Consider the following 16,972-nt stretch of genomic DNA (forward strand, 5'->3'; position numbering starts at 1 on the left):
GTCGGTTGCAAAAAACACGTAGAAGTTGGGAAAATTAAGAATTCACAGATTTCATCTCTGGAATATTTTAAACCATTGGTGGAAGACCCGCAGGCTACCAACGCTTAAGCATTATTTGTGAGTTTTCTTGTGTCGAACACAATCTACCTTTATCAGCTTGAGACCATGCTAAACATTTGTTCTGACATATGTTCCCGGACTCGAAAATCGCTTCCAAATTTTCCTGTGGAAGAACCAAAAATGCTGCAGCTCCTGTGCATTCCTCACAGCAACAGTGACAGCGAAAGAGTATTTTCTTTAGTGAGGAAAAATAAGACAGACTTTAAGGCCTCCTTAGCTGCAGAAAATTTGTCAGCAATTTTAGTCCCCAAGATCAACCAGCAGGCAAGAAGTCGGAACTGTTTAGAAAACAAATTTACGATCAAGCAGTTGAGGAAGTTCAAGTCTGCCACAGTATCATGTCTTGATAAATAAATATTTCTGCATATATGTAGTGTTTTATTTTTATTTTGCGAACTTGATATAGTGTAGTATTGACGGTCGGAGTAGTCAGAGTGGACGGAGTTATTGTCATAGTATTATTCACGAATTCGTGTCCAAATTCACGACTTTTTATCCCTATTTTCACTAATTGTGAGCCTGGAAGGTTGGCAGCTATGGAAGGGGAAGTAAATTGAAAGAGGTTTGTCCCTTTTTGTACATGCTGTGTAGATGGGAAAGGAACATTCTTGGCTCAGCTCTTCAAGGTAGAGGTAAGCTATTGCACTACTCCTGACAATGGCGTCCCTACAGATAGACGCATATACATATTCACACCCTCTCTGAATGTCAGTCATCTTTCAAAACTCCTAGGCAACAGTTTGGAGTGAGTTTCTTAGCACCTAAGTTCTGACATAACAATAGAAGATTGCAAAAGAAAAATGTCCACTTAGACTGAATATATTTTCTGAATGATAATGTTTACAGTGGCAACTTAAGATTAGCAAAAACAGAGAAGCACTAGGTATTCCCCGATCACACTCTGGTGTGTCTTTCCAACATGGCTGTATTTTAAAGGTAACAGTATATTTCCTGATATTTATGTGTTTGGTTAGGTTTTCTTGGAGATTTTTTTTATACCAAAAATGTACTTTTCTGCATACAACAAAATAGCCCCGGACAGTCATTTAATATCTTGCTTTCATTAGATGGCAGTGAAGCGAAATGGGTACCCCACAATAAAAGTGCCTTGCCTGGGTCCCAGGTATGTTTTACTGGAACGGCCCTTAACATATAGTGTAGCACGGTTATCACATTCCAGCAGTAACAGTGGCAGTGAATTTAATATTAAAAAAAATTCACAAGTTATATACAGGAAGGATACAGTTTTTCAATATTGGCAGGCAAGACCTAGTATCCAGAAGACCTTGTATTTGGTTTCTGATCGTTATGCCTGTTTTATAATAGAAATTGTCATCCATTTTTCTTACTGGAATTAAAAACCACTATATCATACATGGCTGGTCATTTATTGTTTGATGGATATGTTTTACTGGTTTCTATTTAGTCACTTTGATTAAGATCTGTATTTTTAAAAAAAAAGAAGTAAAAATAGCAATTTGATGTGAGCCTTGCCTGGGTTGCTATTGAAAAATATCAAAAGTACCTAAAACATGAAATAATCTAACTTTGTTTGTTAATAATAGTATGTATGTCCCTCTTGCAGGGGCCCTGAATGTTCTAAGGCACTTGCCTTTACAAATCACTTGACATCTCACTGGCCCAGAATGGTCTAAGGCACTTGCCTTTACAAATCACTTGACATCTCACTGGTCCAGAATGGTCTAAGGTACTAGCCTTTACAGATCACTTGACATCTCACTGGCCTAGAATGGTCTAAGGCACTTGCCTTTACAAATCACTTGACATCTCACTGGCCCAGAATGGTCTAAGGCACTTGCCTTTACAAATCACTTGACATCTCATTGACCTAGAATGGTCTAAGGCACTCGCCTTTACAGATCACTTGACACCTCACTGGCCTAGAATGGTCTAAGGCACTTGCCTTTATAAATCACTTGACATCTCACTGGCCCTGAATGTTCTAAGGCACTCACCTTTACAAATCACTTGACATCTCACTGGCCCTGGATGGTCTAAGTCACTCGCCTTTACAAATCACTTGACATTTCACTGGCCCTGGATGGTCTCAGGCACTCGCCTTTACAAATCACTTGACATCACACTGGCCCTGGATGGTCTAAGGCACTCACCTTGACAAATCACTTGACATCACACTGGCCCAGAATGGTCTAAGGCACTTGCCTTTATAAATAACTTGACATCTCACTGGCCCTGAATGTTCTAAGGCACTCACCTTTACAAATCACTTGACATCTCACTGGCCCTGGATGGTCTAAGGCACTCGCCTTTACAAATCACTTGACATCTCACTGGACCTGGATGGTCTAAGGCACTAGCCTTTACAGATCACTCGACACCTCACTGGCCCTGAATTTTCTAAGGCACTTGCCTTTCCAAATCACTTGACATCTCACTGGCCCTGGATGGTCTAAGGCACTCACCTTTACAGATAACACTGGTCAACAGTGAAATCATTACTGACTTGAAAAGGCCCTAATCTGTAGTATTTTGGTGTGCCGAACACGAATATAACCGTGAAAAATTTGTATTGGCTCTCGTTTTGAAGATATTCATATACCTCATTTTCTATGTTTCACTGTGTAAATTTCTCCAGTAGGACTGCAGCAACATCCGGAATAATGATGTAACATTGCATAATACCATCATGCTCACATCATCCACAGTTGATTGCATCATTTTCTGATGCAATGCAATACTAATGCCATGCGGCTGCTGAAGTAAGTTGACGTCAGCAGTGTACTATACATGTGTAGGCCTATTATACTAATGCCAGGCGGCTGCTGAAGCTGACGTAAGCAGTGTACTATATAAAGCCCAATCAGATAGGTTCAGCATTTAAAATATTTTAGACGTTGTGCGAGACAGTTCAAGCTACTGTTACATAAAACTTATTATTTTATCCATTTACGTACAATAAAGAACAGTAATGCCTCGAAAGTGTGTTAATACCGCGGACAATTTTTGCTATATTTGTGGGGAAGTGACATTTGCCAACCAGAAGAAAAGTATCAATTCTCAAGTGAAGAAGGCATATCATCTTTACTTCGGATGCAAGGTTGGTGACCAAGACAAGCCTTGGGCTCCGCATATATGCTGTGCTACATGTACAACACAGCTTTCACAGTGGTTGAATTGCAAAAGGTCATCAATGCCGTTTGCAGTCCCAATGGTGTGGAGAGAGCCAAGCAACCACCTAAATGACTGTTACTTTTGCTTGGTTCCTCCTCTTTCCGGCGGAATAACGAAGCGAAAGAAGTCGAGAATAGTCTACCCAAACATTCCGTCTGCATTGAGACCAGTTCCACATGGTGAGGGACTTCCTATTCCAGAACCTCCAGCAGAATATTCTCTTGATTCATCTGACGAAGACAAAGGTGAGTCGACCTGTTCTTCTCCTGGTCCATCAGCATGCAGTGATCCAGATTTTCACTGTGGTGCATCATCAACCCCACACAGAATAACACAGGAAGAACTAAATGACCTGATTCGTGATTTGGACTTATCAAAGAACAAGGCAGAATTGCTAGGATCAAGACTCCAACAATGGAATCTTCTAGAAGAAGATGTCACAATTACTGCATATCGAAAGCGCCACCAGCAATTGGAGCCTTTCTTCAGAAAGGAAAGTAATCTGATATTCTGTTCCGATATTGAGGGCCTCATGAATGCTTTAAAAATCACTCATGACCCACAAGAATGGAGACTATTTGTGGACTCTTAGAAACTGAGTCTCAAGGCTGTGCTTTTGCACAATGGAAACATTCTTCCATCTATTCCAGTAGCGTATGCTGTCCACATGAAAGAGACATACGATAACTTAAGGCAGCTACTGAATTCCATTGAGTATAACAAGTACAGCTGGCACCTCTGTGGTGATTTGAAGGTAGTTGCCCTTTTAATGGGACTGCAGCAAGGATATACAAAATACATGTGTTTCTTATGCGAGTGGGATAGCCGAGCAAGGGAAATGCACTACATGAGGAAGGAATGGACTCACAGGCAGAATGTAGCCATTGGAGAGAAGAATATCCAACACCCAGCTCTGGTTGAGGCTCAGAAAATCTTGCTACCACCCCTTCACATCAAACTAGGTTTGATGAAGAATTTCGTGAAAGCCATTGACCGGACTTTGCCAGCATTCCGATACCTGCATGAAAAATTCCCTTGACTCAGCGAAGCAAAGATTAAAGAGGGAGTTTTTGTGGGTCCTCAGATTCGAGAGCTTTTCAAAGATGACCGGTTCAACAACTTGCTGGAAGGTGACGCGAAACAAGCATGGAATGCTTTTCGCCTAGTTTCTACAAACTTCCTCGGAAATGTTAGGGCAGAAAACTATAAGGAACTAGTAGAAGACATGTTGATGAAGTATAAGAAACTTGGCTGCAATATGTCTCTAAAGATTCACTTCCTTCATTCCCATTTGGATTTCTTTCCTAGCAACTGTGGTATTGTTCGTGATGAACACGGCGAACGTTTTCATCAAGATATCGCAACAATGGAACAAAGATACCAGGGAAAATGGTCCACTACAATGCTGGCTGACTACTGCTGGACACTCCTCAGAGATGCTCCCGAACAGCTGTACAAGAGACAGGCGAAGAAATCTAAGATGTAGTCAATGACTTGATTTTTTATAGGTAGGCTATTACAGTTGACCTTTTACTATTGGAATGCATTTCGTTATGTAAACATTAATTTCTTGCAGATTACAAAAAAACTAGAGCCAATTTTGCAATTTGACTGTCATATTCGTGTTCAGCACATACAAATTGATAAGAATTGACTAATTTTATTTCAGTAACATGACTTTTGTAAAAATTTGTTGTCCAGTGTAATTTGACACCTCACTGGCCCAGAATGGTCTAAGGCACTAGCCTTTACAGATCACTTGACACCTCACTGGCCTAGAATGGTCTAAGGCACTCGCCTTTATAAATCACTTGACATCTCACTGGCCCTGAATGTTCTAAGGCACTCACCTTTACAAATCACTTGACATCTCACTGGCTCTGGATGGTCTAAGGCACTTGCCTTTACAAATCACTTGACATCTCACTGGCCCAGAATGGTCTAAGGCACTTGCCTTTACAAATCACTTGACATCTCACTGACCCTGGATTATCTAAGGCACTCACCTTTCCAAATCACTTGACATCTCACTGGCCCTGGATGGTCTAAGGCACTTGCCTTTACAAATCACTTGACATCTCACTGGCCCTGGATGGTCTAAGGCACTTGCCTTTACAAATCACTTGACATCTCACTGGCCCTGGATGGTCTAAGGCACTTGCCTTTACAGATCACTTGACATCTCACTGGCCCAGAATGGTCTAAGGCACTCGCCTGTACAGATCACTTGACATCTCATTGGCCCAGAATGGTCTAAGGCACTCGCCTGTACAGATCACTTGACATCTCACTGGCCCAGAATGGTCTAAGGCACTCGCCTTTACAGATAACTTGACATCTCACTGGTCTTTGTGTGTTTAGGTCTTGGCTTGGCCAACATGGGTATGTGAGAAAGCTTGCCAGTAGCTTCCCATGAATGGTTGCTATTCCCTGTGATTTTCCTCCACCAAATATACTGGCTGCCATGTATAGCTTATCTTGGGTTAAAATATGGCATTAAACCCAGAACACGAGACCAGTCCCTTCTGCAGTGGAAAAAAATATACTTTGATCTAAAAAAAATTATACTACAATTTTGTTTTCTTTGAAAAAATAATTAGCCAATGGTTACTTTTGCTTCCACAAGTGTGAAAGTAGCTTTATATGTTGTTATTGATCATTGTAGGAGTTGATACCCTGTTAAGGATTAATTCGTTTATTCTCATTGGTCATTTTGTGATCAATAGTTGAATTGGTGGGATTGTTTTCTTTTCACAGGTTGATCATTTTGTGTTGGATGGTTAACTCCATGGTTTGTAGCAACCATAAAAACAATGACTACTTCTTCTCCATGCATGATGGTCATGTCAGCATGTTTTTTTTTTGTTGCTAAAAGCTTTTTATCATGTCTAGGTGGTCTAAATGAAAATGGTGCTGATCTGACAACTAATATGGCCACCACTGGATAATGGCCATCTTGAAAACCATGTCATTGCTACTCCTGAATGGATGGTCATATCAAAATGGGGTTTTAATTTTTTATGAATGATACCTAGTTGGCACATTAAACATATGTTGTTAATCTGAAATCCAATATGGCCACCATAGTAATCATTTTGAAAATAATATTATTTCAACCCTTCCTGAACAGAGACAGTGATATTAATGTGGAGTTTTCACAAAAAGACTTCTTGTGATGTCGAGTAGGTTTTAAATGAAAATAGCATTGATATGACATCCAGATATGGCCAACACACAATGCCCATCTTGGAAATCTTGTTATTGCTACTCCTCCAGGATGGATGGTCCATAGCTGCCAAACCTCATGATTTTGGCGTGAATTTCACAACTTTCTACAGGATTCACAGATTCATGCCGCATGCCAAAAATTCATGAATTCCCCAATTCTCAATTATTTTAAAGTTTCCCGTTAAGTGCTAGTCATGATATTGGCTGTTGCCGAAATATTTCAGCACTGCTAATCACGATATTAGTAGAACTATAGCTGATTGGTACCGTTGGCCCGGTAGCAAGCATTTTAGCGTATTTTAATCTATATGTATAAGAGTAGTTTTACCAATGCTTTTGAAAGAAACTGGGGCCTAACCGGAATTTTTTTCTGAGCATGTGCTGCCAACACTGATTGGAATTACTGTTTGGCATCACAGGGGCTCGTATCTTTGCTAAAATTGACCTGTCATACATGTACTATATAATAACCACAAGGGAGGACACTTGGCTCCTTGCTCGTGCGACCTCTTTACGAATAAATGCTGATATTTCAAGCTACGCTTTGCGTAGCTTAATAAATTTGTTACCGATATTTAGCTCAGGCATTCAACTGTGTATCCCTATCACAAGTTTGACTTAATATCATACCTTTAAGGAATGCCAAATCATTTTCCCACGCTACCTCTCAACATGACCCTGATCTCTCATTGGTTAAAAGAAAATGACGTCCTGTATTTATTTTTAACTTATTTTCAGTTGGCCAATGAGAAAGTAGTATTCCATTCAGGGCGTTGTTTTTGCATATTTAGCATATATCGTAATTTGCTTGAGTTCAGTTTTCCACGCATGCGCCAACACCACTAATCAGTCATTGTTCAACATTTTGTCTTCTGGATTAATACCGTTTAGTAATTAAGCTACACTGCAGTTAAAATGTTTTCAGCTCCAAGGAAAAAGATTTATATTCCACAAAAAGTGAAGTATAGATTGGAGTACACCAAAAATTTAGCCTAGCTTTCAGCCATCAAACATTAATGTACATTATGATTTTCGCATAATAGTGTGCCAAGAATTTTACAGTTGGGAATGTGCACAAGGGCTGGTATTGTTGCTTATAATTTACCTGTCATATATGTACCATGTAGGAATATTATTATAAGTATATGTATGAAAGATAAATTGTAAGCAACGAAACGAGCCATTGGAGGCAAGTGGCAGAATGATGTGAAAAAGCACACTGCTGTAGCACCCCCAGCAGATTTCCGTATTGTAGTACTTTAAGCCAGCTACTCAAGTCCTGGATGCTACCAATGCTGAAGCATTGTTTGTGAGCTTTCTTGTTGAGCATAACCTGCCTTTCTCAGTTGGAGGTCAGCAACAGTGACGTGAAAGATTATTTCCTATTGTGAGGAAAAATAAGACAAACTTTAATTGCCTCCTTAGGTGCTGAAAAATTGCAGCAATTTTAGGTCACCAAGATTAACTAGAAGGCAAGAAGCCTAAACTGTTTTGAAAACAAATTTACCATTGCTTGATTGAGGAAGTTCGAGACTGCCGCTGCATCATATCATGACAAATAACATGAAGTTTGTGTGTATCAGTAAATTTGGCTGCAAATAATGTAGTGCATGTAATCAATGTAAATAATGTTTTAGTTTTATTTTGGGATTTTCATGTAATGCACTGCTGACCAGCGAAGTGGATGGAGTTAGTGTCATGATTTAATTTAATTTTTCACTAATTGTGTTTTAAATTCACTAATTTTTATCCCACTTTTCACTAATTGCGAGTCTGGAGGGTTGGCAGCTCTGATGGTCTTGCAAATAAACAAATTTAAGTCCAAATTTTGTAATCCACAATATCCTATACCAGAACTAACGTCATCTGGTACAAAGTCCAAGACTCTTCATTGTTTGATAAAGTTCTGAAATCATACATTGTTGTCTAGTCATTGTAAATATCATTCAACTCAGTTTCCTCAACTTCAGTATCATGTGGGTGCTGATGTAGCAACTGAGCTTGGGATCTTTAAATAACACTTTGATCATACATTGTGTGAAATCTTTTAAAGGCTGCAATTGGACATGTGTTCATTGTGTGTCAAGACAACTGAGTTCATATAACCACCCTTTTTTACTAGGCATTCAGTAAAATTACAGCTTGATAAAAGGGTTGTCATATCGTACAACAACCTAAGGGATTTAGGTCAAACATTCATTGGAAGAACTCTACTTGACACTGAACAAAAAGTACATGTATTCAATTTGTGGCTTGATCAAAAGCACTGTCAACTTGAAATAAAGTGAGTATCCAGGCAGAAAACTTGGGAAATATCACTTTAGAATTAAATTTAACTTATGGAAAAGAAAAATAAAACTTTAATCAAAATATTTATTTTATCAAATTTGTGAGTTTGTACAGCAAAACACAAATATTAATACAAATACATGTTGTTATGACTTGAATGAAAATGGAAGCAACATACTTGCTATTAAACACCACTGGTAAACAGCAATGATGGACACTTCACTTTGCAGTGGATATGACCGTTTTATTTTTAACAATTACTTTTTACAGTGATTCTGAGGTGATGGACAGGCAAGTGGACCCTGAAGAGGCAAAAGAGGTTAGAGAAAAAAAATTATTTTGCAAACATTCAAGTGTTTTTTTTTCTGTCATATTTCTTTTCTTTTCTTGAAATTTTAAAATTAAAACAATCGTTTAAAAGAATCTGTTAAAGACAGGTTGTTATTTCATGGATATAAATGTAAATTTGTTTTTTAACTTGTAGGAAGGGAAGGGAATTTCCTTCTTTTTCACTTGTAGCAGAGATGCCCATTGTCCCGAATTTGGCCTTAACAAAAATCACATTTTTTCCCAAAAGAATAAACCAGATTGGTGGAAGTTGAAGCCATATGATTATTTTGGGCCTTTCATGTCTTTTCTGCTAATTTATAACAAATTCTCAGTTTCCAGCATATAACTTGAGTGTTTTCTGACGTTTCCTGAATATCTGGTAATTTGTGACATCAGACCAGTTTCCAGCATATAATGTACTGTTATAATAAAAAACCACATTGTTTTGGTCCTTAACCAGTTTTTTCAGTAATTCGTGTCATATAATCAGTTTGTGCCAGTATTCGGAAGGCTTCAGGTCACTTGATTGCATTTATTTGTGAACTATAATCAGCAGCGTTTCTTTAAAACTTTTATGTGTGCCTTGACTTTAAAATGTCGGACAATGATTGTAAGCCAATCTGGATTGCCATGAAATGATATTGGAAATCGACCTTTTGGCAAAGCTGAAAAGAGCCAGCAGTATTTTGGAGGACAATGAAAAGTATACAAAGAGCTGTGTATTTAAATATTGACATATAAATGTACATAGACATGTTTTGTAATGTTTTTAAATGATTTTTTTATTCTTCTGGCTTCCATGTTGAATTTTTCTTTGCTGCCGTAAGTGTCCTGAATTTTTCAATAGAACCACAAAATGTTTCCTCTTGTCAGTAATTTTCCTGGTTGGCAATGGACATATCTGTTTGTAGAATAAATAGTTCCTGAAGCTGGTTTTGTTTGACCTTATTTTCTTAAGGATAAACTATATATTTTGTAATTGTTCTGCGAGATGTTTTTTAAATTTTTTAAATTTTAGTTCATTGATGAGGCCGAGGCAATTAGGACAAGAAGAAGAGAACTAGCCAAGGCTCCAGATCCTCCCAGACTAAAACTAAAGCCACTGAAGTCCCTTACGTGAGTTTTTGTTGTTGAAGAGTTCTTTTTACATTTGTTTAGCTAATTGAATGCATTGCAATTAAAAAGAATTCAGTTTTTAGCTTTCCTTATTGAAGTACATAAGATTAATTTCACAACCTGTGGTGTCAAAGTCAATGTTGCCATCAGCATGCAGCATATGTACTGCTCACTTCATTTTGATAATTTTCCTGTTCCTATGGTAACAGTTTGGAGTGGTTTCTGTAGCTCTTATTCCATATGGAGAGGGTTAAGGAGCTACCATTGTACTTAAACAAGATCTAAGTCAAATTTGATTTTCACCATTTTTGCAGTAACATTTTACAGAGTTTTGGCCCCAGTTTGACTTGGAATTTTTCCCCTCAATTTCTGCTCATTACTTTTTGGAAAGATTTAATGAATGGAAACAGATTTGGCATAGGTCTTTATCTATATAAAAAATGACCTAACTCAGATATGATTTTTAACGGTTGGTAAAGTTTGATAGAGTTAATACCTATTTCACATAAAATTTGCCCTCCAATTCCATTGCAATGTTCATATTTTAACTTATTCATATCTTGCAGATTTCATTTTAATGATTATGTGATACTGAATTTCAGATGGAAATGTGTTGGGGAGAGTTTGATAGAGATGTACGACCTGGCCACATCTTCTAACCCACCGTTGGTAAGAGCTTGATTTGTACTCTTTCTGGACAGTACTGTGGATTTTGTAATTTACTTACTTGACTATGTGAGGTTACGGCTTTGTGACCATCCCTTGCCATGTGTTGTGCTTTGTGACCATCCCTTGCCATGTGTTTTGCTTTGTCGATCTATAAATATTTGCCATGTTCAGTTTTTTAAATTAATGTTTTGTTTTAAATTTCAACCAAATTAGACATCAGTCATCTGGCATCAGGACTGTTAACTGGTACAAATGTTGCCAATTGACTACCAACCAGGCTGTCGTGATTACTAAAAATAGAAGAAACCTTTAAACAGTCCTGTCCCTAGAACTGGATAGTACTTTTGATTAGTACTTTTGATGAAGTCCACATAACGTCCTGGCATTAGGATCTTACACTGTTTACAAAATGTGATTTGCCATTGGCGATTAAAAAAATTTTTTAACATGATTTCCCAAAACTGCTTTTCCAATTTAGATGAAAATCTATTACTGCATTTTCAGCTTAAAATAACTGTATCATAAAATGTGAATTTGATTCCCATCCAAAAAATTTGGGACCACACATATACAGTGTGTAGAGTTGTTGTGAAGTAAACCAGTTATCACCTTCAGAAAGCTTACTCCTGATGAACATTCTTGTCTTTTTGACTTCATCTGTCTTGTTATGTTAATGTCTGAAGTTTTAAGAATGTTTTTTTTTTATCTAGCAAGACAGCAATGATATACATTGAACCAATTACCAGTTATCACTTTTGAAACATTTTATGCCAGAAAAATGCAAATTTACTAAACTTACAAAAGATTTACTGACACAAAAAATGTTGTTTTATGTGATTAATTTGTTTACAGGCACATAGAATTTTGAACTTAGCAATTTTCTTTTTTTCTCTTAAAGAGTTTGGGTTTACGAGTCGACATGTCAGAATTCAAAGCTATTGATGAAGACATTTCCCCAAACAACATAAAAGAGGCTAATGAGAAAGTTAGCAATGGGACTTTAGAGCCAAAGGATGAAGTGAATCCTCACAAATTAGACACACACAGGACAAAGTTGAATGAAGGTGGATTACAGATTAGTGAAATCAAGCATCCTCCTATGGAGATTGAACATCCCATAACTGAGCCACCTGAACTCGGGGACAAAACGAATTCTGTCCAGCTTGGTGGTGGTGATACTTCAGATGTTGGGGTTAAGAAATCAAATGTAATGTTGGAACCAATGGATTCTACCACACAAACAAGAGTCCCAGAAATTCTTGAAGAAAAATTTGAATCCTCCTTTGCAGTAACTAAAGAACATGAGTATAGTGCTTATTCATCACAAATTCCAGATGCTGTTCAGACTGAAAGGATTAATGCAGTTTCTGACTTGATTGTCCAGTCTTCATCAGACGGTGGCCAAAGAAGACCAGGAAATTTGCCAAGTATATCCGATGTACACACTTTACCAACAGGTGCTTTATCAAATATTTCACAGGATGGTTCATCAACAGTGACCCACAACAAATTGATAGCATCTCTGTTAAAAGAGTCATCATCAGATGTTTTGAATCAACAGCAAGCCCAGTTTCCACATAGGTCACACCCATTGGCTCCAGGTATCATTCATTCTTCACTGACTGGTTTGCAGATGTCTTCCACAAATGCTGTACCATCATTAATGAAGTCATCTCTGACACAGTCTGGCTTGAATATTATATCATCATTAGCACAGTACAGTTTGGCATCGGGTCTTAATTTCTCACAATCAGCACAGTCTGGAATAGGTTTACCATCACATGCACATTCAAATTTGGATTTGTCCTCTGTATCACAGTCTAATTTAGCTGGGCAGTCTGGTTTGAGTCTTGTTTCAGGAGCACAGACAGGTTTGAATCTGGCACAGTCTGATCCAAGTTTAATGTCTGTTACTCTGTCAGGATTAAGTTTAGTGTCAGCAGCACAGCCTGGTATAAGTGCTTCAAGATTGATGCAGCCTGGTCTCACTCTAACAATGATGTCACAGTCTGGTTTACAACAGGCTGATTCTTTACCTCACAGAGTCATGTTTATTCCAATGTCTTCTCCTCCAGGAGCTCCAGGCGTTGGAACTAGTCTAAACTCGGTGTCAAGTTCGATTAGTGCCATCTTGTCTGCTGTGACTAAAGCCCTCACCCCGCTTAGTATTCCTGTACCAATGCCAACATATTCTCAGGCAGGCCCAATCCAACCCAAAGTCCAGGCACCAGCTGCAGAGGAACAACCATCAGTACAGATCTCCCTGCCACAAGAGCTAGAAGAGAAAAGCCCCATTGGGAGCAGAAAAGGACAAAAAAGGAAAAGAGAAGTCCAGATATTGGAGGATTTAGGTTCAAAAAGGCGTTCAGCAAGAGTAAGTCAGTTACTTTTTCATTATATTACCTGATCATAGCATGAAAATAATTTACCAAATCAGTTATGAATTATAAAATAAATTACCTCCTTCAAATGCATTCCTGATCACGTTAACATTAGGGATATAAACCTGCTACCTTTCAAATCCAACCCTACTAAAGGTCATATTTTTTATCTCACATAGATAAAGGTCAATAAATCATTCCTGTAACCTCCCCTTGCTACCACCAGGTGTTGTTTTTAAACTTCACTTACATACTGTCAACTTCGTATCTGACACATCCCATAAATTTGTTGTTGTATGGTTTAACGCCATTTTTCAGCACAAGATAGGCTATTCATGGCGGCCAGTATAAATGGTGGAGGAAGAACCCGGGAAATCCCCGGAAAGAACCACCGACCCACGAGAAGCTACTGGCAAGCTTTCTCACATAACCACATTGGCCGAATCCGAGACTCGAACTCACGCAGACAGAGGTGAGATGGCAGTGATCCGTAACGGTGAGCGCTTTAGACCACTCGGCCACTCGGGGCCCCTCCCCCCCATAAATTTAATCCAATATCAATGTAAAAAGAGGTATATACTCTAAGGCTTCGTTTAGGCTTAAAAAATTCAAAAAATTTCAAAAACATTGATTTCATAATACCATGGCCGAAAAATGTATCACATTTGAAAAACTTAAAATTGCAAAAAAATCCTACATACCAAAGACTGAAAGCTAATGGTTGAAAGTCCCCACATTAAAATGATTACCAAACCATGTTACTGTAAATTCTAAAGTCCATTAGAAAGTAGAGGGCTATGTCTGAAACAGCAATTTCTTTAGTTGCAAACGGTGTCTATTATTATATATTTACAGTATAGGACCATGAAACTTTGGTATGCATCTTGATGAGTACTACACCCTCAGCATGCTTTGTACATATCATACAATATAGGACCATGAAACTTTGGTATGCATCTTGATGAGTACCACACTCGGCATGCTGTGTACATATCATACAATATAGGACCATGAAACTTTGGTATGCATCTTGATGAGTACTACACCCTCAGCATGCTATGTACATATCATACAATATAGGACCATGAAACTTTGGTATGCATCTTGATGAGTACCACACTCGGCATGCTGTGTACATATCATACAATATAGGACCATGAAACTTTGGTATGCATCTTGATGAGTACCACACTCAGCATGCTGTGTACATACCATACAATATAGAACCATGAAACTTGGGTATGCATCTTGAGTACTGCACTCTCGGCAGGCTGTGTACATACCATACAATATAGGACCATGAAACTTTGGTATGCATCTTGATGAGTACTGTACCCTTGGCATGCTGTGTACATACCATACAATCTAGGACCATGAAACTTTGGTATGCATCTTGATGAGTACTACACCCTCGGCATGATATGTACATTCCATTCTATATAGGACCATGAAACTTTGGTATGCATCTTGATGAGCACTACTCTCTCATTTCATCAGTAGGTCATTATGTCCCTTTTTCCCTATGTAGCTTCACTGACTTTGGCTAAATTTTGTTGGATGTTGATTTCTCAGGTACTGTTTATGCTAGAAACACAAAATTTGTAATGATATTCATTTCTGTTACCACCATACCCCTGCAACATAACAGTCTCCTTACGTCCCCTGTTTCATCTTTTACTGGCTTTACCCAAGCTGGTTAAGCCAAGACTCAAACTGACACACAGTTGTGAGTGATCTGTAAAGGCAAGCTTTATCCAATACCTAAGCTGGTTAAGCCAAGACTCAAACCGACACACAGTTGTGAGTGATCTGTAAAGGCAAGCTTTATCCAATACCCAAGCTGGTTATGTCAAGACTCATACCGACACACAGTTGTGAGTGATCTGTAGAGGCAAGCTTTATCCAGTACCCAAGCTGGTTAAGCCAAGACTCAAACCGACACACAGTTGTGAGTGATCTGTAAAGGCAAGCACCTTAGACCACTAAGCCACATTGGGTCCCTGGTAGTTGCATGAGTGGGTGGGTGGATAGGTAGAAGGTTGCACAATATGTTTGCACAATACTTGTTATATGGTGCCAATAAAAAGTTCAAATATTACATTTTAAAATGATCAGAAGTTCTAATATAAAGAAGAAGAAAAATAGTCAAAAAATTATAAAGTTACGAGAGGCAGAGGTCAATTTATTTTCTGCATGATAATGCTTACATTGACTACTGGCAACTAGTATAAATGGGGCAAGCTGTAAGTATTGATTACATTCAGGTTTGCCTTTATGTTGTATATACCTTGTTTTATCTCTAAACTTACTTGGCAGTATATAGCCAGGATTGTGCTGACATGCTGTTAAACCTTATGTATACATACCTTTTAGACAGGTTTGATTGTATATAATACATATTATAAATTACAGGTAAGAAGCACAACCAAAAAGAAGGAAGAGGAATCTATCAACTTCTATGAGCTGCTTCAGGCTTTCCTCCCATCCAGTCTGAAGTGAGTTTAGTTTTGAGTACATTCATGTCCCATTTTTTTCATCAGCGATGACCAGAAATTAGTATGCAAGAAGTATCACAAGGTATCAGTCACCTCGATTTGTATGACGTAGAAAAATGACATAGTTTTTTTAATATACAAATTTACAGAGGATAGCTGCTTGGATGGAACATAAGAAAAAGGTTTAATTTTACATTATGATGGATTCTGCCATAAGCCTTGATGACTGGGATTGAAATTTCAGGGTACACCTTCAAGTGAATTTCAGTCAGAATGCAGTCAAACTTCATGAAGAAGAATCCCTTTTGAAAATCCACACATGCTTGCACTTTATATGAGGGATTCCTGTTATAATATGGACAGAGGACACTCATGTTTGATCCATATGTCCATTCTTCCTGCATATAAAAGACTTGATTTAGCCTTAATAATGATTGGAAGTGAATTTCTTTTTCAAAAATGTTTGCACTTTGAATAAATTCATCTTGGAAGATAGATATCAAAAGTTTACGAGTAATTGTGTCAAGAAAAAGGAGTAAAAGCATGAAATTTCTTGATGACACTTCTCACATTTTGTCTTGTCCCTTGGCCACCCTTGTTTGACATGTTTTATTGTACTTTTGGATGAAATTCTTGCAGGCAAGTGCAAGATGCAGATTCCATGGAAACAGATCCCATGGACGAAGAACAACCACAGGCTGCTGAAACATCCATCCCAGGTAAAACCAGAAGAAGTAAAATCATCGATAGTAGGGCCTTGACCTGACTATCTTCCTCTGTGATATTTACTTAGCCCTAATACTTATTTGAACATAATTTGAAATGATAAACAGAAATTATCCAGTAATTGTTTTTATCAAATGTTCAGTCCATTGAGTCTGGATACGCCATAGCATTAGTAGAGGTTTATTTCTCATGATTATCTCTGTTATATGCTTTTTCTAGACCCTGTAAAAATTCTTAGAGGAACTTGAAAAGATAAATATGATAGAATAAATACAGTTATTTGTTTATTTTGTGTTATATCATGTAGGGAGTTAGGAGTAGGGATGGGCTTCATTTCACCCATCATAGCAGCTGTAGTTCTAGATTCATTGATTGGTTTGTGTCATAAAATAAATCAAAGATAAATGGACTGGATTCCTTGGTCTATAGGGTAAATTATAGCTTACCTGGCTATAAGATTAAGTG

At 38.0% G+C, this 16,972-nt stretch overlaps 1 protein-coding gene across 2 annotated transcripts in view; it reads left to right on the forward strand.

The window, feature by feature from the left end:
• LOC149792503 (calcineurin-binding protein cabin-1-like) overlaps positions 1-16,972 on the forward strand; it is a 197,794-nt gene that overhangs the window by 31,401 nt on the left and 149,421 nt on the right. For both annotated transcript variants that reach the window (XM_089971114.1, XM_089971115.1), the window contains exons 8-13: positions 9,061-9,109; positions 10,139-10,236; positions 10,839-10,905; positions 11,804-13,279; positions 15,699-15,781; positions 16,421-16,500. In XM_089971114.1, the coding sequence (XP_089827240.1) occupies positions 9,061-9,109; positions 10,139-10,236; positions 10,839-10,905; positions 11,804-13,279; positions 15,699-15,781; positions 16,421-16,500 (1,853 nt within the window). The remainder of the gene's footprint in view (positions 1-9,060; positions 9,110-10,138; positions 10,237-10,838; positions 10,906-11,803; positions 13,280-15,698; positions 15,782-16,420; positions 16,501-16,972) is intronic.

Source organism: Sinohyriopsis cumingii, chromosome 9, assembly GCF_028554795.1.
Source record: "Sinohyriopsis cumingii isolate HCF-2022 chromosome 9, ASM2855479v2, whole genome shotgun sequence".
NCBI classification, from domain to species: Eukaryota; Metazoa; Mollusca; class Bivalvia; order Unionida; family Unionidae; genus Sinohyriopsis; species Sinohyriopsis cumingii.